Source organism: Mus caroli, chromosome 8 (genome assembly GCF_900094665.2).
Source record: "Mus caroli chromosome 8, CAROLI_EIJ_v1.1, whole genome shotgun sequence".
NCBI classification, from domain to species: Eukaryota; Metazoa; Chordata; class Mammalia; order Rodentia; family Muridae; genus Mus; species Mus caroli.
The window spans coordinates 600016-625271 of NC_034577.1; the positions used below are offsets into that span (position 1 = coordinate 600016).

Consider the following 25256-nt stretch of genomic DNA (forward strand, 5'->3'; position numbering starts at 1 on the left):
ACCTGTGCAGACCAAGTTCAGCGGAGTCCCGGAGCCAAGATGGCGCTCCCTGCAGGGCGGACCACTGTCCTCCGGCTGGGAGGGTGCCGGATGTCTGCGGCCCCAAAAGGATGCTGCCTCAGCGGCTCTGTGGCTCCCGCCTGTCCCAGAAGCTGTCTGCCTCTGTGGTCCTCACTCTCACCTGTGCAGACTCGCTCCTGTGTCTTTATCTCTTTCTTCACATGTTTAACATTTTCACTGTAAAGGTTCTGCACTTCGTTTAGATTCATTTCTAAGTATTTTATTTTCTTTAAGGCCATTATGAATGGGTATATGTCCATGATCTCCTCCTCTATGTATTTCTTGATAGTGCTATTGATTTGTGGAAGCTGATTATGTATCTTGCCACACTGTTGAATTTGTTTCCCATTTCTAGAAGTTTTCTGGTAGAATTTTTGGGATATCTAATGTATAGTATCATATCAAATAGGGTGAGTTTGACTTCTTTGGCTATTTGCATCTCTTTCATTCCCTTCTTGCTCTAGATAGTACTTTGAGCACAATATTGAAAAGGAGTGAGAATAGTGGACATTCCTATTTTGTTCCTGATTTCAGTTGGGTCTCTGGCCTCCTGAGATGCCTTCAATCCATGTAGAGAGCTCCAGGCTTTCAGATTTCATAAGTCAGCACCCAGGAAGGGATGGACCTTCAGTAATGCAGCTGCATTTAAATCATGCATGCTCCTGTAAGCAGCTCCTCACACACATTCCTGTGAATTTCCTCCATAAACTCATCTGTTTATCACGTTGGACTTTGGTGGTGGTATGTTTACTTTGGTTTGTTGTTGGTTCCCTACCAGGTGAGCAGAAGCTCCTTCACATCTCTACGGGAATACTGTCACAAGAACTCCCTTCCCCACATGCACACACACAGAGCTTTACTACAGAGGAATATTTGTCTCTGTTTTCTAATGTATTTTGCTTAACATGACAGTTTTCAGTACAGTTATTTACAGCAGATAACATAATTTCACTCTGTTTTGTTGCAGGGAGAAAATTTCATTGTAAACACATCCCATTTTCTATAGATAAATATAGACATATTCATTCATTTATCTGTTGATGGACATGCTAACTCTTTATCCTGACTATGGTGAATTGTGGAGCAATAAACATGGATGTTCTTTGGTGTTTCGTGTCTGGAACTGGGGTGATACAGCTGGGGCACAAAGCAGTCTTATTTGTTTTGGTTTTGTGAGGGGGTAAACTGAGCTGTAAGCACACAGCATTCATCTCTCTCTCTGCTCTGACCCATGATGTGCTGTGTCCAGATGCTTTAACATCCCTCTGTCTTGACTTCCTTGCTATCAAAGACTTTGTAACCTGGCACACAATGGAGTTGTATTCTTTTATTTAAAAAAAAAAGTCATGTCATGTTAGGCAAAATAAGCCAGAAGGACAAATATCATGTGGTCACGTGTTTTTGTTTTTTGTTTTTAAATCTTTTTCAGAGTCTGGATTTAGGGGAAAAAAAGCTGACATAAAAGTAAAACTGGGCTACACAAAAGGAGGAAGGGGTCTACATGATGTGTTTGTGTGGGTTGGGGAGACTGCATTGCCACATCTAAAACTGACAATTACTTACTTTCTGGAATCTGCAAAAGCACTTATGCAAATTAAAAAACCTACAGACATTAGCAGAAAAGCAAGCCAAGGGAATGAAGTAGCAAAACTTAGAAGAGGGACCCGACACAGATGTGCATGGCTTCATGGTGGTTGAGGTTTGTGATCCCAGCTCTCGGGGCTCATACAAGAGAATTGCAAGTTCAAGGTCACTTTGGATCACACAAGGCCTTGTTCACAAAACAAAATCAAAATAGAGTATTGGACATGCATTTAAGGGAAGCTTAAATTCATTAGGAATTGAAGCACAAGTAATGATATGTAGGTCACCTTGTACTAAATAAAACGGCAAATAGTAAACAAGGTAGGTAGAGACAGGAGAGATGGCTCAGTGGTTAATAGTATGTACGTACGGCTTTTGTCAAAGACTAGAGTTCATTTCTCAGTTTCCGTATCAGTTGGCTCATAGTCTCTTGTGACTTTATCTCCTGGGGATCCAAAGCCCTCTTCTAGTCTCCTCAGATACTTGTATTCACACACACACACACACACACACACACACACACACACACACACACGTACACGAGTATATACACATATTTACAAATGTTAAAGACAAGTGGGTAAGTTTTCATTTGTATGTAACCCAGGCTGGCTTTGTATTAACAACCCTTCTATTTCAGCCTCCTGAGTTGTAGGTTTATAGATGTGTACCACTTCAGCTAGATGAAAGGGTGGGCAGAGTTATTAGAGTCGGTGAGGATGTAGAATCATTGTTCACTGATGATCGCAGTATAAATTCAGTCATTTGGGAAAGCAATTTGGAAGGTGAAAATATGTAGTAAAATTGCAACAACATATGTCCTGTGATAAATTTGTGCATATGTATGTGTGTGTGTATGTGTATGCATATATGTATGTATATGATGTATATGATATGTGTGTGCATGTGTATGGTGCATTTGTGTGTGTGTATGATGTATATGTGTGTGCATGTGTATGGGGTGTGTGTGTGTATGTGTGCGTGTAGGCCAGAGGTCAAGTCACAATTTCTCCTCTATCACTATCCACATTATTTTTTATATTCTTTCTGTGTATGGACACATGTGGAGGTCAGAAGGCAACTTTGTGAGTTGGTTGTCTCCTTCCACCTTCATGAGAGCTACAAGGCTCTCATGTAATAAATTCTGGCCACCAGGCTTGCAAGGGGAGCACTTTTACCTATCAAGCTACTTCACCTGTCTGACTGTACTTTATTGTTATTTTTTTTTAAAGTGATCTCTAATTGAACCTAGAACTAATGACTCCAATAGACTGGCTGGACAGTGAGTCCCAGGGATCCTCCTGTCTTCACCCATGACTGGGGTTATAGATGCTTGCTGCTGAGCCACATATTTTTATGTAGGGATCCGAATTAGGTCCTCATGCTGGTGAATCAAGTTCTTTACGGATGGAGCCATCTCCTTAGCTGCTGATATTTAGAAAATATATATTCTTAAAGTGAGGTTGTTCCAAGGAAATGTTTACTCCCCAAGAGGCTCATTCTGAGTTGTTGATGGCATCAGAGTTGGGGGTAATCCCCTTGTCTCCCTTGCCTACAAGTGGTGAATGAGTCCATAAAGCTTGAGGAGGACACAGAACAAGTCAGTCATACCTCAATCATACAGGTGTAAGAGGTTCAGCTCGCAAAGAGCTAATGTTGGGAGAAATGGAATTTACTACAGTTAAAAAACCATCAGGGTTAAAAAGAAATGTGAAGGCTAAAATGATGTTTGGAGGCACAGGAAAAGATAAACAAAAGGGCTTTCAGCTGGCTGGGAGAGAGCCAACCCAACTAAGTAATGGGAAGGACCAGGCTCTGTGGGAAAAAAGGCCCACCTGGGCCTATAGGAACCTATAGGAGCTGTTTATAAAGGAACACATACATCCTGTTCCCTGAGGCACACATACCATTGCTATTCTAGTTAACTTCTCAATTTTACTCTTAGTTATAACTTTATATGTACTCTTAGTTCAACTGCATTTAATTATACCAGACTGAATTGTGGGTAAAGATGGCTCCAAGAAAGCCTCCACCTGCTCCAGGAAGGAGACATTCACAGACTTTCCCCATGACCAAGGAGGGAAGGGAAAATGGAAGAATAAGACATTTAAGTCCAGAGGCTGGCAGCGTTCACCAGGGACTGCCTAGCTGAATAAGAGCCAGCCTCTTTGGAAGGCAGACTTTCCTTTCCTTTCTGTGTTTTCTAAAAAGAAATCTTGACTTCTCTCTCACTCTACACGAGCTCCAGTGTGAATTCTTCCTGTTCAGGAGCAGAAGGCACAAAATTGCTGCTGCAGTTTGGATGGGGGACTTCAGGAGGTATCTCCCACCTGTAACAGAAATAACTGTGATGTAATTACACATGTATGTATACACACACACACACACACACACACACACACACACACAGACATAGAGTTATGTGTAAACTTTAAGCACCTGCATCAAACACATCCACATGGACCTCTAGGATAAAGAGTTAAACCCCATGGGTTATCAGTGCTTAGAGGAGTGGTGTAGGGCAAGGCAGTTGTTTTTCCAAGAAAGCAGGGAGGCCCTACTTTTCTTCTCAGAAGGCTTCTTGTTGAGCATGGCATTTCTCTTTCCTTCATTATCAGGAAATGAGAGTCAGGACATGACAGGATCAGAGCTTCCAGGCAGGGCACACCTCAGATAGTTCAGAAGAATAAGAATAAGAATAAGAATAAGAATAAGAATAAGAATAAGAATAAGAATAAGAATAAGAATAAGAATAAGAATAAGGAGGAGGAGAAGGAGGAGGAGGAGAAAGAGAAGGAGGAGGAAGACAGACAAACAGGCAGAGGGGGGTATGGCATAATATCTTTTAGACATACTTAAGAACTAATTCATATGGAACTAATTCATCAGCTCTGATGAAGGGGAATGTGTTAATATACTTGGAAGAGGAGGTTTTCTGAAAGAGATACTGTTGGAATGCTGCCTTCAAGGACACATGCACAAGGTCTCACAAGTATCCCTGGTTGACCTGATTCTCACAGAGGGGCACCGGTCTCAAAAAATATGGCGGAGAGTGATTAAAGAAGACAACGAGCATCAACCTCTGGCCACCATATGCACACACACACACACACACACACACACACACACACACACACACATGCAGGTATAAATGAGAGAGACAGAGGCACAGAGAAATAGACAGAGAAAGAGAACTAAAAGAAACAACCAAATAGTAATATTCCCTTTTGCAATGAACTGTAACTACAATCTCTGTCCAAGGTAAGGATTAACCATCAGAATGTATTCTTAGGAAGGATCAGATTGGAATTGATTAATCAGCTATAAAGAAAAAGACTTCACTGGAGAGATGGTTTGGTGGTTAAAGTGCTTGCCACATAAGCATGCAGACTAGAGTTCAAATTTCAACGATGCACCTAAATATCAGATAGCCTAGGAGAGTTACCTGTCATTCCAGCTTCAGAAGGTAGAAATGAGAGTTCCAGAGAAAGCCTTGTGTTTAATGAGAGACTGCCTCACTGAATCAGGTGGAAGAGTGATTGAAGATGATTCCTAACACAACCTAGTTTTTGAGACAGGGTCTCTCATTGAACTGAAACTCACCAATTTAGCTCAACTGGCTGGCCAGTGACCTCTAGGGATTCTCCCTTATCTACCTCCTCATCACTGGGACTACAGCATATGCAACAATGCCTTTATTTTTAAAAAATGTAAGGCATCAATAGGAGTAGAGCCCCTTGGTCTTGTGAAGGCCTGATGCCCCAGTGTAGGGGAATTTGAGGGAGGGAAGGCAGGAGTTGGTGGGTGGGTAGGGGGATACCCTCATAGTAGCAGGGGGAGGGGGCTGGGATATGGGATCCAGGGGGGTGGGAAGGGGAAAGGGGATAACATTTGAAATGTAAATAAAGAAAATATCAAATAAAAAAATTTAAAAACCTGTGTGTACTGTTGAGCTAAACTTAGGTTCTCATGCTTGCATAACAAGCACTATACTGATGAGTCACCTCTGCAGCTCCATGTCTTTGCTTTTTATTATAAAAAGGTAAAGCATATAAGAGTTGTACATAAAAAGATCTTGCCTGCTATTTCAGCTTTATCAAGTTGTGACATCACATAATTCAGATGATCTTCTTTTAAAACTATTTATTTATTTATCTATATACAGCAGAGGGCTGCCTGGTCTGGCTTCAGTGGGAGAAGACAGGTCTAACCCTTGAGAGACTTGAGGCCCCAGGGTGTGGGGAGGTCTGGCAGAGGGGGACATCCTTTTGGAGACAGGGGGGAGGAGGCATGGTATGAGGAATTGTGGGAGGGGAGGTTGGGAGGGGGGTAATGACTGAACTGTAAAAAAAAAGGTTAAAAAAGATTTATTTATTTATGTGTATGAGTACACTGTAGCTGTCTGTCCTCAGACACATCAGAAGAGGGCATTGGATTTCATTACAGATGGTTGTGAGCCACCATGTGGTTGCTGGGAATTGAACTCAGGACCTCTGGAAGAGCAGTCAGTGATCTTACCTGCTGAGCCACCTCTTTTCCAGTCCCAGTTCATCTATCTATCTATCTATCTATCTATCTATCTATCTATCTATCTATCTATCTATCTATCTATCTATCTATCTATCAATCAATCATTTTATTGAGAGAGAGAGAGACAGAGACAGAGAGAGAGAGAGAGAGAGAGAGAGAGAGAGAGAGAGAGAGAGAGAGAGAGAGNAGAGAGAGAGAGAGAGAGAGAGAGAGAGAGAGAGAGAGAGAGAGAGAGAGAGAGAAAGAGAGTATTTGTGTTTGTGAGTGCATGGGAGTGGAGATGGGAGGACAGAAGAGGGTGTTGGATTCCCTGGAGCTAGAGTTACAGGACTTGTGAGTTACCTGACACTGGTTCTGGGAACTGAACACTGGTCCCCATAAGAGCGGATGTACTCTTAGTCATTGAGTATTTTTCCAGTCCTTAGATATTTAGGTATTCTTGTTTGTTTGTTTGTTTGTTTGTTTGTTTTCCCGAGACAGGGTTTCTCTGTATAGCCCTACTGGCTGTCCTGGAACTCACTTTGTAGACCAGACTGGCCTCGAACTCTGAAATCCACTGGCCTCTGCCTCCCAAGTGCTGGTATTAAAGGAGTGTGCCACCACTGCCTGGCTATTTAGGTATTCTTAAAAGCAAAGAAAACAAAACAAATACAGTGGACATTTTAGAAGATGCCCAGTCCGTGCCTGGTCTTATTCTCTTGATTCTGTCTCCAAGGATGATCATATTATTAAAAAACCTTTATGTGTTGACCCATTGATAGTCTATTGAGTTGTTTTGTACATTTGGAAGATTCATAAGCAGATGACCACATGGTCCACATCCTTCCTGATTTTGATTTTGTCTCTTCCTTATTACAATCATGAGATGCTTCTACGCAACAGCTGTAAACATGCAAAAATAAATTCTTAGCAAGCAACAGATAAGAGAGAGCTTCCTTAGCTGAACACGGGGTCAGTTACAGGAATGTTTTACTTAATCATGGAATATGAAAACAATGTTTTTGATAAATTTAAGAAGATCTAGGGTAGGAAGTTTAAATTTCCCTAAAAAGAAACACTGAAGCATTAAGTAGGATCTGTGAATGATGCCTTATTTAGAGAGTCTTTGCAGATATAATTAAGTTGTGGTGAGGAGCTGGGAGCAGTGGCTTCTGTTTATTATCAAGTGCTAGTGAAGCAAAGGCAGAACGTTGCTGTAATCAGCTTGGGCTACACAGTAAGTTTCAGGCCAGTTGGGCTATACTGTGAGGTCCTGTTTCAAAACACAAAGCAGGGCAAATGAGAGGCCTTAAACATACTTGCTTCCCAAGCCTGATGACTTGAATTTAATCCCTGGAAGCTATGTAAATGTCAAAGTCGAGAACAGACTCCACAGTCATCTTTTGGCCTTCACACTTGTATAGTGGGTCATGTGTGCGCATATGTGCGTGTGCATGCACACAGGCACACAGACACATTATAAGGATCCAAATTTGGCTTCTCAGGTTAGTGGGCATCTTTAACCTCAGTACTGGGGATGCTCAGAGAACAGTAGATTCCAGAGTACTGTGAGACACACAGACAGCCTAGGTATATGTTCAGTGATAGACTGTGTCTCAAAAAGCAAGATAGAGGGGTTGGAGAGATGGCATTTGTTGTTTTTGCAGAGGACTCAGCACCCACATCGTGTTCATAGCCAATTGATTTCTGTAAAAGTCACCATAGCTTTTATGTATATATCAGTGAGACACACACACACACACACACACACACACACACACACACACACAGTATATAGTGTCTGATATAGTGTCTGATGAATGATACCTAAGGTTGACTCCTGGCCTCCACATGCATGTGGACAAATATGCAACTCCAATGTATGTACCAGCCAGCACACACAAATGCATAAGCACACATATATGAACACTAATAACTAATAAAATTATATAAATTAAAAATAAGGTGAAGAGTGATAGAAGAAGACATCTGATTTCACCTCTGGCCTCCATGTGCATACATGTATATGTATGTGCCTGCACTCACATATAAACATGAATACCTACACTCACATATGAACATGAATGCATACAGAATAAAACAAAGATAACTCTTGTTCCTTTCCTCATGCAATAAGAAACAAAAAGAGAAAATCCTATAAATCTTGGAAAGATCAAAGCTACCATCATTCAGCTAAGAAAATTATAATTTATAGAGTTAATGTTCGAATTCTTTAATGACTCTTGTAGGATTAAGAAAAAAAGACAGTATTCTCACTTTCCATCCATATATATATATTTATTTATCCATATAAATATATATACACAAATATATATCTATATACATGTATATACATGTATATATGTATCCCATATATGACATATATATAGAAATTATCTATATGGATATATGTTTAAAAACAGTCTCTTCAATTCTTTTCCTCATTTTTTCCATTTGTGTATAAATTCTTTAAAAACCACAGAACATTTTTTCTGTCTTACATTTGTCAGTGTAGAAGAGAAATCCTGATAGTCATACAAGAAAACATTACCATCTTCCTTCTCCTGCCTCTCCAGCTCTGAGATGCCAAGCATGCACCTTGATGCCAAGTTCTGGGCATTGAACTCAGGTTCTCATGCTTGTGAGGCCAGCAGCTGACCAACTGAGCTTCACTCTGGTCCATATACAGCAAGCTTCTTCAAAGACCTCATTTTCTCCACCAGTCTCATCCATTGGCCAGAGCATCTGACTTCAGGTCCTGCCTGCAGCAATTACAGATGAGGTATTCAAATGGATTCCTAATCGTTTCTGCATTTATTATTGGAATCCATCTGGAAAGAAAATCAAGTGGACTTTTGAAGGGTTATCTTTGTCAACTAGACCTAGCATAGAACCACCTCTGTAGAGAAACTTGGTGAAGGACTATCTAGATCAGGTTTGGGCTGTGGGGCTTCTCTATGGGGGATTGCCTGGATTGCTTTAACTGAAAAACACCACCTGGCAGTGGGTGGCACTGTGTCCTGGCGGTTGGGCCCTGGAATGTACAGGAACAGACAGAGTGAGCTGAGCTCCTTCTCTCTGCTCTTGACTCTGAATGTGCCTTGGCTCAGTGCTTCAAGTCCTGCTTGTGTGACTTCTCAGCAATGATAATCTGGATTTGTGAGCTGTAAACTCTTCTCTTTTCAGCTCCTTTTTGTCAAGAGATTTTATCATGGTTAAGGAAATGAAACTAGGATAGGATGTTCCTTTTTAGAGCCCCACCAAAAAAGCTTTAGGTCTGCAGAGTAAATAAATGTTGGGGGACAGAAGTCCCAGAGCTCTCACACAATCCATGTCCTGTCTGAAACTTCCAGACTGCAAGATCTCCCATTGGAGTGTAGTTCTTTTTAGTTTTTCTTTTAAAAAAGGTTTATTTTATTTCACTTTGGGCAGGAGACATAGCTCGGCAGTCAAGAGCACCTACAGCTTTTCCCGACATGCTGAATGGAGCTTACAGATGACTGTGACTGCAGCTCTAGGGAATGTGACTCCATCTCTGGTTTCTGCAGACACCTGCACTCATGTGCTCGCACCCACATGCAAACACAAAGACACATACCCACATACAAACACACAATTAAAGATAAATCACTTTGAAAGATTTAAAGTGTGTACATGAGTGCTTGTGTTTGTGTGCATGTAAAGGCAGGTTCTCATGGAGGCCAGGGTTGGTAGCTGGCTTCTCTAGAACTGGAGTTACAAGTGGGTGTGACCTGACCAATACTGATGCAGATATTCACACACAACCATCGGACTGAGCCCAGGGACCCCAATGGAAGAGCTAGGGGAAGGACTCAGGAGCTGAAGGGGATTACAACCCCATAAGAAGAACAAAATCAACTAACTGAGTTCCCAGGGACTAAACCACCAACCAGAGTATGCCTGGAGGGAGCCAGAACTCCAGATACATATGTAGCAGAGGATGCCTTATCTGACATCAGTGGGAGGGGAGGGAGGCTTGATGCCCCAGTGTAGGGGGATGCTAGAGGGGTTAGGCAGGAGTGGGCGAATGAGTGAAGGAGCACTCTCATAGAAGCAAAGGGGATGGGGGGAGATGGACATGGGATGGGGGAAGTTGTGGAGGGATAACCAGGAAGAGGGATATTATTTGAAATGTAAACAAATAAATGATAAGTGAAAAAATCAAGTGGGTGTGAACTTCCTGAAGTAGATGCTGGTAACTGAATATGAATCCTCCACAAAGCAGCAAGTGCTTTTTACCCATGAGCCATCTCTCCAGCTCCAGTAGATTCTTCTTCTAATTGATGGGCTCAAATGGTTACAGAGCTACCACTGGGGTTCTCTCTTGGTGTTGTAAATTCTATAGGATTGAACACATGTGTCTTTGCACATTTTCATCATTACACCGCACAGAATGAGTTTGCAACTCAATAGCCTTCCATGAATCACCTATTCACAAGGAGATTTAGAAAATTCTCTAGCAGGATTATAAAACCAACTTGACAAGTAGATTGGTGGGATATGCTAAAGATGCCCAAGGCAGAGTGGAAAACAGGTGACCCGTCTAGCAGGTCCAGTTATTCGAGGGTCTCGAGGGGACCTTCTCCTAAGAACCAAATGGGGGGGGGGAGAGAAAAGACGGACACCAAGTGCGAGGAACGGCAGGGAACCATTCTGAATAACATCAAGATGTCACTGTATTAGCAAGGCTCAAGGCTTACATGCACAAGCAAAAAGGGGATGTACTTTTCAGCAGGAGGGATGGGGCATCGGAAAAAGAGGAAGTACTTCTCAGCAGGAGGGATGGGGGCAGGAAGTACTTCTCAGCAGGAGGGATGGGGCAGCGGAAATTTTTCTTTTGGCAACTACATGGGGAAGCAGGAACTTGGTGGTATCAGGGTACATCTTGAGGTCAGGACATCCGGCGCTGACTTAGGGCTGGAACAATCTGTGGTTGTTCTTGGAGCGGTGTGTTGGTGGCCCGCTTTTGACCCCCTTTTCTTCTGGGGGGGGAAGGCCCAATTCGGAGATCAGGACAATAGCATTGTCTTAATAGCTCCCAACAAACAGGGAGGCTCTTTATTTTATATTGTTTTAAAAAAGGATTTACTTTCATTTTTAAATTATGTGTATGTGTAAATATAGGTGCCCCCAGAGCCCAAAGAGGGCATAGGATCCCCTGGGGCTGGAGTTACTGGTGGCTGTGAGCTAATGGACATGGGTGAGGGAACCAAACTCAGATCCTCTGTATGTGTAGTAAGTGCTTATCACCATGGAACCAATTCCCTAGTTCCCCAGGTTGATGGAGTTTTAGTCTCTCCAGTGTGATTAATTGATCTGTTTGATTCCACATACTGAGATATTTGATACAAGAGCACATTTTCTCTTTAAAAGCTAAATAGAGGCCAAGAGTTTGAAAGAGAGCAAGGAGAGGTATATGGGAGGGTTGAAAGGGAAGCGGGAGAATAATGAGGTTATAGTATAGTCTCAAAAAAGAAAAGAATTAATAATAAACAAACCAAAAGAAGAAGTCTAGGGCTGAGGAGATGGCTCAGTTGCTAACACACTTGCCAAGCAAACATAAAGACTTGAGTTTGGGTCTCTAATACCCAGGTAAAAGTCAGGTGATGCTGGAGCATGATGGGATACTAGAGTAAGCCCAACACTGGGGGTATAGGGCAGAGATAGATGGAGTTTTGAAGCTTATTGTCCAGCCACTCTAACCAGCTAATGAGTGCCAGGTTCAGTGAAAGACCCTTCTCAAAAAACAAGATAGAGGGCAACTGAGAAAGACAACTGATTTTGACCTTTGGCTTCCATATACCCATATGCACACATGCACACATCTATACAAAAATGGATATACATTCACACACCACACACCCAGATACATACATACACACCCTCACACACATATACACATGCACATACAAAGCACACACTATACATACACCACACACCCATATAGCACACAATTCACCCCCCAACATATGCACACACATATCACATATCACATAACACACATACATACATATACATACACCATCCACAGGATATACACAGTACACAACAACACACATACACATATAGCAATACACATAAATACACATTGTATGCTTATATACGCATATACACACAGCACACAGAACACATTAACATATGGGTCCGCACACATCATCTGAAAGAAAAATTGCACAAGAGTGAATGAGGTGAGCTATGAGTGATGGACACTCACGAAAACATTCTGCAAATTTTGTTTGGGTTTTCTTAGCAGTGGAGCATGAGACAAGTATCAGTAATTTATCTAAGAAGAGAGTGTACAGCATACCAGTGGAAGTGGGAGAAAATCAAGAGCACCTGGAAGGGAAAGAAAGGACACCAGGACAAGAGCATGGGTAGGCTTGTGATTAGTATGCGGGCAGCTAGGACTCAGATAATAACTAAGAGCCCCTGAGAGGTACTGTGGAACGTGTCTCAGCTATGCTACATGTTGAAGGTTGACTTAAGTGAGATACAATTTAGTATTCAGTTCTAAATTCAAACTGTTTGTGGAGGACATTTTCTGTGGTCTGCCCCAGTGGAGGAAGGGGAAGTCTATCAAAATGTGTTTTTCTTATGACCTTGGAGATTAACAAAGTTCTGTTTCCACATGCTTGGATGTTGCTGGATGTGGATGAACATTCTGGGCTTTAATCACCTCTTTGTCTTTGTTTGTGCCTGGCCCCATGTTAAGATTTTCCATTCTACACCAAGTCACCCATTGGCATAAACACAACAGTGGCCAATGCTATGTATTGTAAAAAAAACAAAAACAAAAAACAAAACAAACAAACAAACAAAAAAAAACCAACAACAAAAAAACAACAACAACAAAAAAAACCCAAGCCCATCACTTAGTAACATAGACAAAGACCCATGTTTTTTAAAGATTTATTTATTTATTATATGTAAGTACACTGTAGCTGTCTTTAGACACTCTAGAAGAAGGAGTCAGATTTCGTTAAGGATGGTTGTGAGCCACCATGTGGTTGTTGGGATTTGAACTCAGGAGCTTCGGAAGAGCAGTCAGTGCTCTTAACCGCTGAGCCATCTCTCCAGCCCCAAGACCCATGTTTTAATTATTTCATAAAAGAGAAGCAAGACTAGCAAAAGGACAGGCCCTAGAAAAGTAGGTCTGATAGCAGCCACAGGTTACCTTGTGGGGGTGCTATGGAGCCTGAAGGATCCTGCATAGTTGTCCAATGCTGACCCAAACATGGCTATATCTCATCACCAGGAAGTCTGACCTTAGAGAAGGCAGGTGATGCAGTGATCAAGGACAGGAAGGGGCTAAGAGGAGAACTCTCAGCAGACGGAACACCATGTTCATCCTTGAATAAAGAAGATTTCAGGGAATGGTATGAAAGAGCGGGTGGAAATATATAAAAGCTGGAGAAGAGCTGTGAAATTCTGTTTTTTTTTTTTTAATTTTTGTTTTTGTTTTTTGGTGCAGATGTAATCTCACAATGGCTGAGGCTGCACAAAATCTGGCATCCCAACATCCAGTTATGGATCAGGGGAGCGCTCACAGGGTCCTTTCTCTCCCTATTAAATTATTGGCTATTGATGGATTTTAGGAGAGGGATAACCATTGTCTTCACTTGATGATGAGCCTACCAGACTCTGCTGGAGAATTTGGAATCCATGGTCAGACAGATGGCCCTAGTTAAATTCAGTGGGGCAAGAACCAAACAAGAGGTCATAAATGGAGGAAAGAAGAGGTAAGAAAGAGAGGGATTCAGGATAGGTGAAGGATGGCAATAATCAGAATGTTTATTTATACTTATATTTATACATACATATATATACAATTGTTAATGAGTAAGTTCAATAAAAATTATAAATCCTCCAAAAAATTTGGGAGGTCTATAACATTGAGGCTCACCATGTCCACCCAGGGGTAGAGATGGAGTTAGATAATTAACACAATAATTTCAGATCATGACTAATAGATAAGGAATTGGTTCTCTTGTGCTTTTAGTCTATAGATTGAGCTCCTGAAATCAGAGAAGGGTCCCATAGAAAGGCGTGCAGAGTAGATGAATTAAAATTTAGTAGGTGTGAGTACTCAGGATCAATTGCACATGGCAATATGTGGTCTGAACTCAGAAAGGAAGACAGAGGAGATGAAAGGAACCCATTTCAGGACACCTCATGTCTGTTCACTTCATTAAATGTCAAAGGTGGACCAGAGCCACAACCACTAACCCAAAGAGAACCTGCAGACATCAGGAGACTATACAGTAATGGCCCAGGAGACAAGCTGGACCTAGGAGCAATGCAGGAGACAAGCTACCTGCCAGAGAAAAGTCTTACAGATCTTGTCAAGGTTATCAATGGTCACAGACAAGTAGAATAAACTGGCATAGCTATGGGTAAAGTTCTGCCATCTGGCAGGGTTTTGGGACTGTGGAGATGGTGGAGGGAGTTGGCCATCACTTGCTAGGGCAGGAAGTTGAAAGCTTTTTGCAGATCCAGAATTTCTTGTTAGTACATTTGGTGTCATTCCAGCCGTCATCTCTGAACTCTGCACAGTCTTCCTCTCCCAGGTTTGTTAGGTTCTCCTTTATTCCAATACTTCATGAAACTGAAAAGACAAGGAGACATGAGATTCTGTCACAGACAGAGTCTGTAAGCCATGGAAAGCACAGTGAGCTGTGGTCCTCTGTGGCTTCTGCTGTAGTTCCTGTCTTAAGCCCCTGCCCTGGCTTCCCTCAGTGATGGAGTGTGACCTGGGAGTTGTAAGAGGAAATAAACTCGTTCCTCCCCACACTGCTTTTGGTCATGGTGTTTACCACATCAATACAAGGCAAGCCAGGAAAGACAGCACCTAGAACACACTAACACACTTTAAAACACCCCCATCTAAGCCTCCTTGACCCACATCATCTATTTCTTACCTTGACATGTCAACCAAGGCCTTTGTGCAAATCTCCTGATCCCTTCACATCTAGAGGTCAGGTCCTTGGTCTCCTGCCTCAAGTGGTGATATAAATTCCTTCTTTTTGGACCTTTGAGTACAACAAGCTCTGGTCATATTCTTTTCTTTTTGTGGAGTGTGTGTGTGTGTGTGTGTGTGTGTGTGTGTATGTGTGTGTGTACGCACACACGTGTGGGTTTATTGTCCTTGAATGTGCGGGTGCATGTATGCATATGTGAGTATAGGTGCATGCAGAGCTGGAATTACAGGTGGTTGTGAGCTAATTGATGTGAGAACTGAGAACCAAACTTGTGTCATCTGGAAGTTTAGGCTTTTTGCAGATCTGGAATTAAGAACTCCTAGGTTCTTAACCACTGAGCAATCTCTCCATTTCCACCTACAAGTTATATTGTTAATGGCAACAGTAATTTTTGATCTCTGTGTGATCATGTATGTGTGATTGTGTTCGTGTGTGTGTGTGTGTGTGTGTACATATGCATGTGGTAGTCATAAAAACCTTAGCTATTGTGCCTCAGGACATTCTCCACCTTGATTGGAATTTGCTATTTGGCTAGGATGGCTGTCTAGCAAGCCCTAGGTAGCCCTCTGTTTCAGCTCTTCTAGTTCATGGATTACAAGTGCATGCCACCACAACATCAGTTGTTCTTACATGGGTTCTGGACATGCACTTTACCAATGAGTCATTTCCCAGTCTTGGATTTCATATATAGTCATTCCCATTTAATGTCCCTCTGTCTGCATGCCTTTCCTGAAGTTCTAATGATGAGATCTCAGGCACCTATCTGCCATCCTATCTGGACTTCCTTTTCTTCATGCCACTCAGATAATGTTCCAAGCTCTAATGCCTCAATGACCAGAGGGAAGAGATGAGTTCCAGGGAGACCTCAAGTCAGAGCTTCATCATACTCTGTAGGGTGTTCCCTTCGTCTAGTACTTACCTGAGAGTCAGAGGTGAACCATCTACTCAGTACCATGTAGACTCCTTGCTCATGTCAATGAGCCCCATCCAAGTGTAACCTCTCTTCTTAGAAATTTGTTGTAGAAAGTTCTAGAAAAATACAAGAGGAAGCATCAGAAAGGAGCTCTACCTCCCTCTTTTAACCAGTGTTTCCCTAAACTCTTAGTGGGAAGTTCCACCTATAATTTGATGTTTAGCTTTATACCTTATAAGACCATGAATACCATGAGTTCTGGGTCTTTCTATACCTGTATGCTATGGGCAGATGTGTTCTCTCTAGCACATAGTATGTGCACACTTGGTAATGTCATATACTTGTCTGTCTGAAAGTTATGTATATGTCCACAAGAATTTACTCATCATTGGGATTGTTTGGCTGCACCAGATCAAACAAGCTAATGATTTTTGAGTGTGTTGGTGAACTCTGTTCAGACTGAATTGTCTCACTGGTGCTTAAAATCTGCAAGGCTGGAACTATTTATACTAGGGGAATTAGCAAAAGACATATATCAGTATTTATTTTTAAACCAACAGAGGAGGTTGTTAAGTGCTGGCCATATATTTTAAGTCTTCCTCCCAAAGCATCAATCACATTAAAATCTATAGTAGCAAGAGTGAGAAGATGGCTGAGTCAATTAAGTGTGTGCCACACAAGCCTGAGGACCTGAATCTAACCCCTAGCAATCATGTGAAAAAGCCAGCTGTGATGGTAGACATTTGTAATTCCAGCATGGGGGAGCCAGAGACAGGAGGATCCCTGGGTCTTGTTGGCTAGTCAGCTTAGCCTAAATGGTGAGCTCCAGGTTAATGAGAAACCATACCTTAAAGAAACAGTGGACAGCATCTGAGGGATAACACTCAAGGCTGACTTCTGGCTGGCACATGCACACAGATGCACCTACACTTGAATGTGCACGTGCACATGCATATGTGTACATCAGAGGACAACTTTAGGTATGGATACTCACCTTCTACCTTTTTGAGACAGGGTCTCTTGTTATTTCTGTGTATGCCATGAGAAATGCCCACCAACTTTCATGGTACCTCTTTTCCCTACCTCCCATTTTACCATATGAACATTGGGATCACAAATGTGTGTCCTCATGCTGGGATTTGTATGGGTTTGTGGAGTCCAAACTCAGGTCCTCATGCTTGCTGGCAAGTGCTTTACCCACTCAGCCTCCTCTCCAGCCCTAAAGCATCTTTTTGCAAGTGCTCTGGTCTCATTCCTAATATTATCTTCCCTCTTCAGGCAAGCAGCCTCTTTTCCAGAACATTGTATTCAACCAAACACCTCCCTTCCCTTTAGTCAGTGGCCTTATGTATCCTCAGCTGTTGTATCCTTGATGGGCCTCACCAGGCATACCTGCTCTTCATCACTCTTGATGACCACAAGTTGAGCCCCCACATTGTGGCAGGCAGTGGCAGAATCATTCCAGGACTTCTGGGCTACAGAGAAGAAGTAGCAGCTTCCTTGGAAATGCATCCAGTCCCAGGGGCAGGAGTGGCACAGTCGATCTGTTGGGGAGGTCAGGTCAGGTTAGGATGGACCCATCTTCAACCTTCAAGCCCTCCAGAATAAGCCCCTCCCTTGACACAGCACATCCCTTACTCCATGTCTTGAGTTCCTTCTATACCCAGGAGAACCCAGGAGTCCTAGCCTGATCCTTTCCAGACTGGAAGAAGTCTTAGAGCTCAGAATAGAGGCCAGGAGGCTGGTTTAACTGAGTACCTACCATGTGCATACTCCTGTGAACACCCAGCACCTAATGTGTACACAATCTCTGTGAACACTGAGTGTCTAACATGTGCATACCCCTGTGAACATTGAGAGCTTACTTTGAACATACTCTTGTGAACACTGAGTGCCTATTCTGTCCAGGCTCCTGTGACTATTGAGTGCTTATTTTGTACATAATCCCTATGAAGACTGACTGCTTATTGTGTGCATGGACTCTAGTCAAACACTAGTGAGATGCCTTCCTCATTATTACCCTGCATGTCCATCCCACAGGTGAGGGACATGAGGCTTAGTGAAGAGGAGTTATTTAAGCAAAGCGACTCTGTGTAAACCTTTTCCGGGTGTGAGCGCCTTCACTTCCAGTCACTCACCTATGCCAGCCTTCAACTGGATCAGTTCTTGGTAGACATTCATCTGATTGTTTTCCTCCTGAGAACTGGGTATTTTGTAGACTGGGCCAAGAAAATATAGTCACTGCAGTTATTAAACGCTTACTGTGTGTGTGTGTTTTTTGGTCTATTCTGGGCCCCCAGGACCAAGATATCCTTTGTCCTCTCCCCCTTTTCTACCTCCTTCTTCTCCTCCCCTCCTCATTCCTTCCTCTTTTTCTCTTTTTCTCTTTCTCTCCTTCTGCCCCCCTCTGTCTCTCTTAGATAGTCTCATATAGTTCAGACTACATCAAAATTTTTATGTAGCTGCCTCTGCTTCCTGAGTGCTGGGATTATAGGGATGTACCATTACGCCCAGTTTTATGCAGTGCTTGGGATGGAGCACAGTTTTTTGAGCTTGTGAGGTAAGCATTCTACCACTTGAACAATGTCTCTAGTCTAGCATCATTTTCAAAACCCAAGGTCTTACTTAGTCCTATTTGACGAGGAAGATATCTAATAACCAAAGAAGATTGGATGTCTAAGGCAAGTGCAGCCAGTGTCCCTGCAGAACTCCTCTATTCAAAGGACCATGAAGACACAGTCCCAGTCAGTTGCTCCTCTCTTCTGGATCCCTTGTTTGAAGAGTCAGACTTAGGAGCCCCAAACACCAATCCTGCCTGACCTTTGACAAGTATGACAACCAGCAGCACAGAGAAAACAGTGAGGAAGAGCACCTGAAGTGCCAAGGGGACTTGACTGTGGACCAGGCACCCTGTGGGAGAGAAGAATTAAAATTTAGCACCTCAGCATTCCTGATTCATTGTGGCCCCAGTCAGGCAATCCATCTCTCACTCCCAAGGTACAGAATTTCAGATCATAGCTTCTACAGTTCCCAGGGTTCCAGATTCAGGATCTGAGCTTCCAATTCTCTGAACATTAGTGGCCTGAGTCCCAACCTCCACCCCACCCCCCACCCCCAGAAACCAAGTTTATGTCTGGAGCTGACCACTCCATAGTCCCTCATTCTGTTTTACCTGTGAAGCTACTGAATCCAGAATTTGGTTGGAAGCCAAAGCCTTTGATGGAGTGCCTGGTGTGGCTGGATGTCAGCAGTTCCTCATCTAAGTGAATAGAGCGTCAGTCATATATAGGGTAGTCGGAGACAAGCATTGCCCTATTTGTGCCCCTTCCTCAAGCTCCCAGAGCACCAGCTCAATCTCACCCAGAGGGCCAAGCTGCCTCTTCCCCATTTCCTTAGAATCACTCATGTTTCACAGACACTTCTCAGTGCCAGAATCTGACAAAGACTACAGCTTTTATTTGCCACCTCCTTGAATCTTACTTAGGAAGAGAAATTGAGAAGTGAGTAATGACACCGGAAGAGTGAGAGGGACGGGGCTGAGCATCTGACACACCAGGCAGGAGATACATTTTCCAGGAATTTCAGAGAGGAGTGAGAGGGCCTGGACTTCACAGCAGAAATAGATGGTTCACTTCCAGTATGGTCAGCTCTGGAATGTCTTCTATAAAAGCCAGTAACTTGTAAAATCAAGTGACTTTTGGGTCTTTTTCAGTTATGATGGTGTTTGGGCTAGCAACACCACATCTTGTCAGAAACACCACCCTTTTTCATCTTGGTTTACTGATGGTGTCACTCATGGTGAACTCTTTCTCTTTTTTTCTCTGTTTTTGAGACAAGATTTTATGTAGCTCAGGCTGGCCTCAAACTTGACATGTAGCAGGAATGATTTGAACTGCCTCATTCCTTCACCTCCTGAGTTAGCTGGGGCTAACTGAGCCACATCGCCATCCCCCATTTTTTATTTCCATGCATTCATTAAATTATATAAGTCACTTCCTTCTGGTACAACACTCAGCCAGGGGAAGATCAGGTGCTTCATCCTTCCCCCCACCCCCCACCCAGAGACAGACTAACTCTCAAGAGATCTGTCATAACCAGACTCATAGGTAAGGCCTAACTGGAACCCCTAAAGGGCCCAGCAGATGCAGGACATATCCACCCTATGGGAGACACATCTTCCTTCTGGTCCACAAAGAGGGCAGACTTGGTGCTCCAGCTCACCTGTCCACACCCAGAGACAGCCTGACTCCCAGGAGGTCTAGCGTAACCAGGGTCACAGGAAGCCTGCCTAACTAGGGACACAGGAGGTCCCCCTAACCAGAGACAGCAGTGTTTGCCTCCCAGAAGGCCTGCTCTAACGCAGCTCCCAGAGCTCTACCTTCCTACAAGGAGGGACAAGCTCTAGTCCCTGTCAGAGACAGCAAGGCTAGTTAACATTAGAGATAACCAGATGATGAGAGGCAAGTGCAAGAATATAGGCAATAGAAACCAATGCCACTTGGCACCATCAGAACCCTGTTCTCCCACCACAGCAAGCCCTGGATATCCTAATAAATCCGAAAAGCAAGATTTAGACCTAAAATCCCATTTCATGAAGATGATAGAGCTCTTTAAGGAAGATATAAAGAACTCCCTTAAAAAATACAGGTGAACACAGGTAATCAGGTAGACCCTTAAAGAGAAAACAGATAAATTCCTTAAAGAAATACTGGAAAACACAATCAAACAGGTGACGAAATTGAACAAAACCACCCTGGATCTAAAAATGGAAATAGAAACAATAAAGAAATCACAAAGGTAGGCAACCCTGGAGATGGAAAACCTAGAAAAGAGATCAGGAGTTATCAGATATAAGCATCGCCAACAGAATACAGGGATAGAAGAGAGACTCTCGGGTGTAGAAGATATCATGGAAAATATTGACACCAAAGTCAAAGAAAATACAAAGTGCAAAAAGCTTCTAACCCAAAACATCCAGGAGATTCAGGATACAATGAAAAGATCAATCCTAATAATAATAGGAATGAATATAAGAGAGTGAAGATTCCCAGTTCAAAGGGCCAGAAAACATCTTCAACAAAATCATAGAAGAAAACTTCCCTAACCTGAAGAAAGAGATGCCATAAGTATACAAGAAGCCTACAGAACACCTAATAGATTGGACCAGAAAAGAAAATCCTCCTGTCACATCATCAAAATACCAAATGCACAGGACAAAGAAAGCATATTACAAGCAGTAATGGAAAAAGGCCAAGTATCACATAAAGGCAGACCTATCAGAATTACATCAGACTTTGCAACAGAGACTCTAAAAGCCAGATCTTGGACAGATGTCATGCAGACCCTAAGAGAACACAAATACCAGCCCAGGCTACTATAACTAGCAAAACTCTCAATCACCAAAGATGGAGAAACCAAGATAGTCTATGACAAAACCAAATTAAAACAATATCTCTCCACTAATCCAGCCCCACAGAGGATACTAGAAGGAAAGCACCAACACAAGGAGGGAAACTACACACAAGAAAAACCAAGAAATTAATCATCTTACAACAAACCCAGAAGAAGAGAACCACACAAACATAATACCACCTGTAACAACAAAAATAACACGAAGCAACAATTATTGGTTTTTAATTATTCTCAACATCAATGGACTCAATTCCTCAATAAAAAGAAATAGCTAACAGACTGGGTATGTAACATTTTGCTGCATATAGGAAACACACCTCAGTGACAAAGAAAGACACTACCTCAGAGTAAAAGGTTGGAAAAAATTTCCAAGAAAATGGTTCCAAAAAACAAGCTGGAGTAGCCATTCTAATATCCAATAAAATAGACTTCCACCCAAAAGTTCTCAAAAGAACACTTCATACTCATTAAAGGAAAAATCTGTCAAGACAAACTCTCAATCCTAAACTTATATGCCCCAAGTGCAAGGGGCTCCAATATTTGTAAAAGAAACATTACTAAAGCTCAAAACACACATTAAATCTCACACAATAACAGTGGGAGACTTCAACACTCCACTCTCACCGATGGACAAGTCATGGAAAAATAAACTAAATGGAGACACAGTGAAACTAACAGAAGTTATGAACCAAATGGATTTAACAGATATGTACATGACATTTCACCCTAAAACAAAAGAAGATACCTTCTTCTCAGCATCTTATGGTACCTTCTCCAAAACTGACTATATAATCAGACACAAAACAAGCCTCAACCAATACAAGACAATTGAAATAATCCCATGCATCCTATCAGATCACTACAGACTAAGGCTGGTTTGCAATAACAACAAAAACAACAGAGCTCACATACCCATTGAAATTGAACTATTCTCTACTTAACGATAACTTGGTCAGGGAAGAAATAAAGAAAGAAATTAAAAACTTTATAGAATTTAATGGAAATGAAGTCACAGCATACCCAAACTTCTAGGACACAATGAAGGCAGTGTTAAGAGGAAAATTCATAATACTAAGTGCCTTCATAAAGAAATTGGAGAGATCCTATACTAGCAACTTAACAGCACAACTGGATACTCTGGAACAAGAGAATGCGAGCACTCTGAAGAGGAATAGATGGCAGGAAATGGTCATAGGGCTGAACTCAACCAAGAGTTGATTCTTTGAGAATATTAACAAGATAGACAAACCCTTAGCCAAATTAACTAAAAGGCACTGAAACAGATTAACAGATTCAGACATGAAAAGGGAAACATAACAACAGAAACTGAGAAAATTCAAAAAAATCATCAGGTCTTACTACAAAAGCCTGTACTCAACAAATGTGGAAAATCTCGATGAAATGGATGATTTTTCTAGACAGATACAATGTACCAAAGTTAAATCAGGGTCAGATGAACTATATAAACAGTCCCACCACCCAAAAAGAAATAGAAACAGTTATTAAAAGTCTCCCAACCAAAAATAAGTCCAGGACCAGTGTAACAGGAACAGGGCACCTCTATGTAAACACAGGGAGCTCTTGGAGATGCAAAAGCATCTCCTGCAGGAGGACCTAATTGAGGCTTGCTTGAGAGACCCAGGATTGCTGGTACAGACAATGCCAGCCAATTGGGAACTGCTGTTGAGTAGAGATGTTTTCTTGGAACCAATGGGGTATGGTTGGAGGGTATTAAAAGAGATTGGAGCAATGTTTAGATAAGCGTGCTGTGGTGTTTCTCACCTGTTCCCATAGTCTGTCTTTGACTTCGAACTACTTCACCTCTAACCCCCAAGGGCAGTTAGTGTCAGTTGATGGGTAGTCCAGGGCACAGGCAACATCTGGAGCCCAACATGGTCAATGGACTACTTCATCGTCCTCATTTTCTGGCTGCTTGCTGAACCTCCTTTTCTGGGGGCTTGGTTTTGCCTGTTGCTGCAAGGACTGTGCTCATGGTTTGACCTAATCTGCTTTTCTTCTCATGGTGCTACTGTCGTGCCCCCTTCAGTTGCTTCTTTGATCAGTTGGCCTTTTAGTGCTTTATGTTGTGGGTCCCAAAAAGGTGAGTGCACAGACCTCACTTCTGTCTTTTCTGTCTGTTTGTCCCAGTGATCTTTGTACTCTCACTTTTGGTCTCAGTTTGAGAGTAAGTGTGCAGTGGCCATCTTTTCTGTCTTTTTTGTCTTTGCTCATTTTCACTTTTGGTTTGGATTCATCCAAGTACCTGATGTAGGAGCTGTTTCCCAGTCAGTGGTATCAGGGATCCACTCCCAAATGCCTTTTCCTTCCAGGGGACACTGTGCAAGCATAAGGCCTTTGAACTACACCTGAGAGAGTCCCCTGCTTGGTACATGACTTTTGTTGCTTTCTCTGTCATGTTTGTCATATCTGTTCGTCATTTGTTTCTTTTGTGCTTGTTGACATGGGCTCCCTCCCCTCCACCATCAAGGAACCCCAAATTAGGGCTCTGAAAACCCTTCTGGTTACTTGTGGTCTCAAGGCTAAGACTCATGATTGGGACCAATTTTGGGAGAAGGCTGCTATTCTGGTCCCCTGGATATTGCTGGAGAACATGTGGGACCATGGCCTCTGGATGTGTGTTTTCTTCCTTGCTCAAAGCGTGAGGGACAGTCTGAGATTACCCATCCCTTGTTCATTGCCCCCATCCTTGCAGTCATCGCCAATCTTAAGAATTCTTCCCCAGAGGAAGTGGTGGCTGCCATAACAAACACTGCCAGGATCAAACTAATACCTTTCCATTACTGTCCCCATTCCACTTTCTCCAAGAAAACAGGTTGAATTTAGCAATGAGGATGAATGCACCTCTATTTCAGCCCTCTTGTTGTCAGGTTCCAAGGTGTCCTCTAGCCCTGCTATCTCAGGTCCCTCACTCACTAACCCTTCTGCTCCCACCCCATCAGAGGTACCCCTAGCTGACCCCTGGTGTGATTTAGGGGAACTTTGCCTTCTAGTGATCACTTCTGTGGTGGTCATTCCTGCAATGCCTGTCCCTCATGCTGGACTGCCTCTTCCTGGGAGCCTCATTCCCCTCAGGTATATCGTGAGACTTTCCCTGTCAGTTTTGGCCCTGATGCAGTGACTAGGCCCTGGATTTCAACTCTTCTGGCAGAGTTCACATTAATCAGAAAAGCTGCCAATGATTCTGGCCCAGATTCCCCCTATTTTGAACAAGTAGTGAAGCAATGGGCCATGCAACTACAGACCTATTACAGTTGGTATAATCTCCTTAAAGTGGTGCTCAACCCCACTGTTTTCTTTCTTTCTTTCTTTCTTTCTTTCTTTCTTTCTTTCTTTCTTTCTTTCTTTCTTTCTTTCTTTCTTTCTTTCTTTCTCTCTCTCTCTCTTATTTAGTCAAGTTCGACTGTCTTCTCAGCGCTCCGCCAGGGCCGTGGGCCGACCCTGGCGCCATCTGAGAGCCTCACTAAACCATCCAAGGTAGTAGCGACGGGCGGTGTGTACAAAGGGTACGGACTTAATCAACGCAAGCTTATGACCGGCACTTACTGGGAATTCCTCGTTCATGGGGAATAATTGCAATCCCCGCTGGCGTAGGGTAGGCACACGCTGAGCCAGTCAGTGTAGCACGCGTGCAGCCCCGGACATCTAAGGGCATCACAGACCTGTTATTGCTCAATCTCGGGTGGCTGAACGCCAATTGTCCCTCTAAGAAGTTGGGGGACCCACTGTTTTCTTAATTAGAGGTCTGCATATCATGACTT

At 42.7% G+C, this 25256-nt stretch overlaps 1 protein-coding gene across 1 annotated transcript; it reads right to left on the bottom strand.

Moving 5' to 3' along the window:
• Nucleotides 1–14627: 14627 nt before the first annotated feature.
• LOC110300670 (CD209 antigen-like protein A) lies at nt 14628–19471 on the bottom strand. The gene is given in 8 exon segments (XM_021170923.1): nt 14628–14744; nt 14746–14779; nt 16072–16181; nt 17458–17609; nt 18204–18284; nt 18886–18975; nt 19238–19324; nt 19426–19471. Coding segments are annotated over 8 exon segments (717 nt in total).
• Between the last annotated feature and the right edge of the window lie 5785 nt (nt 19472–25256).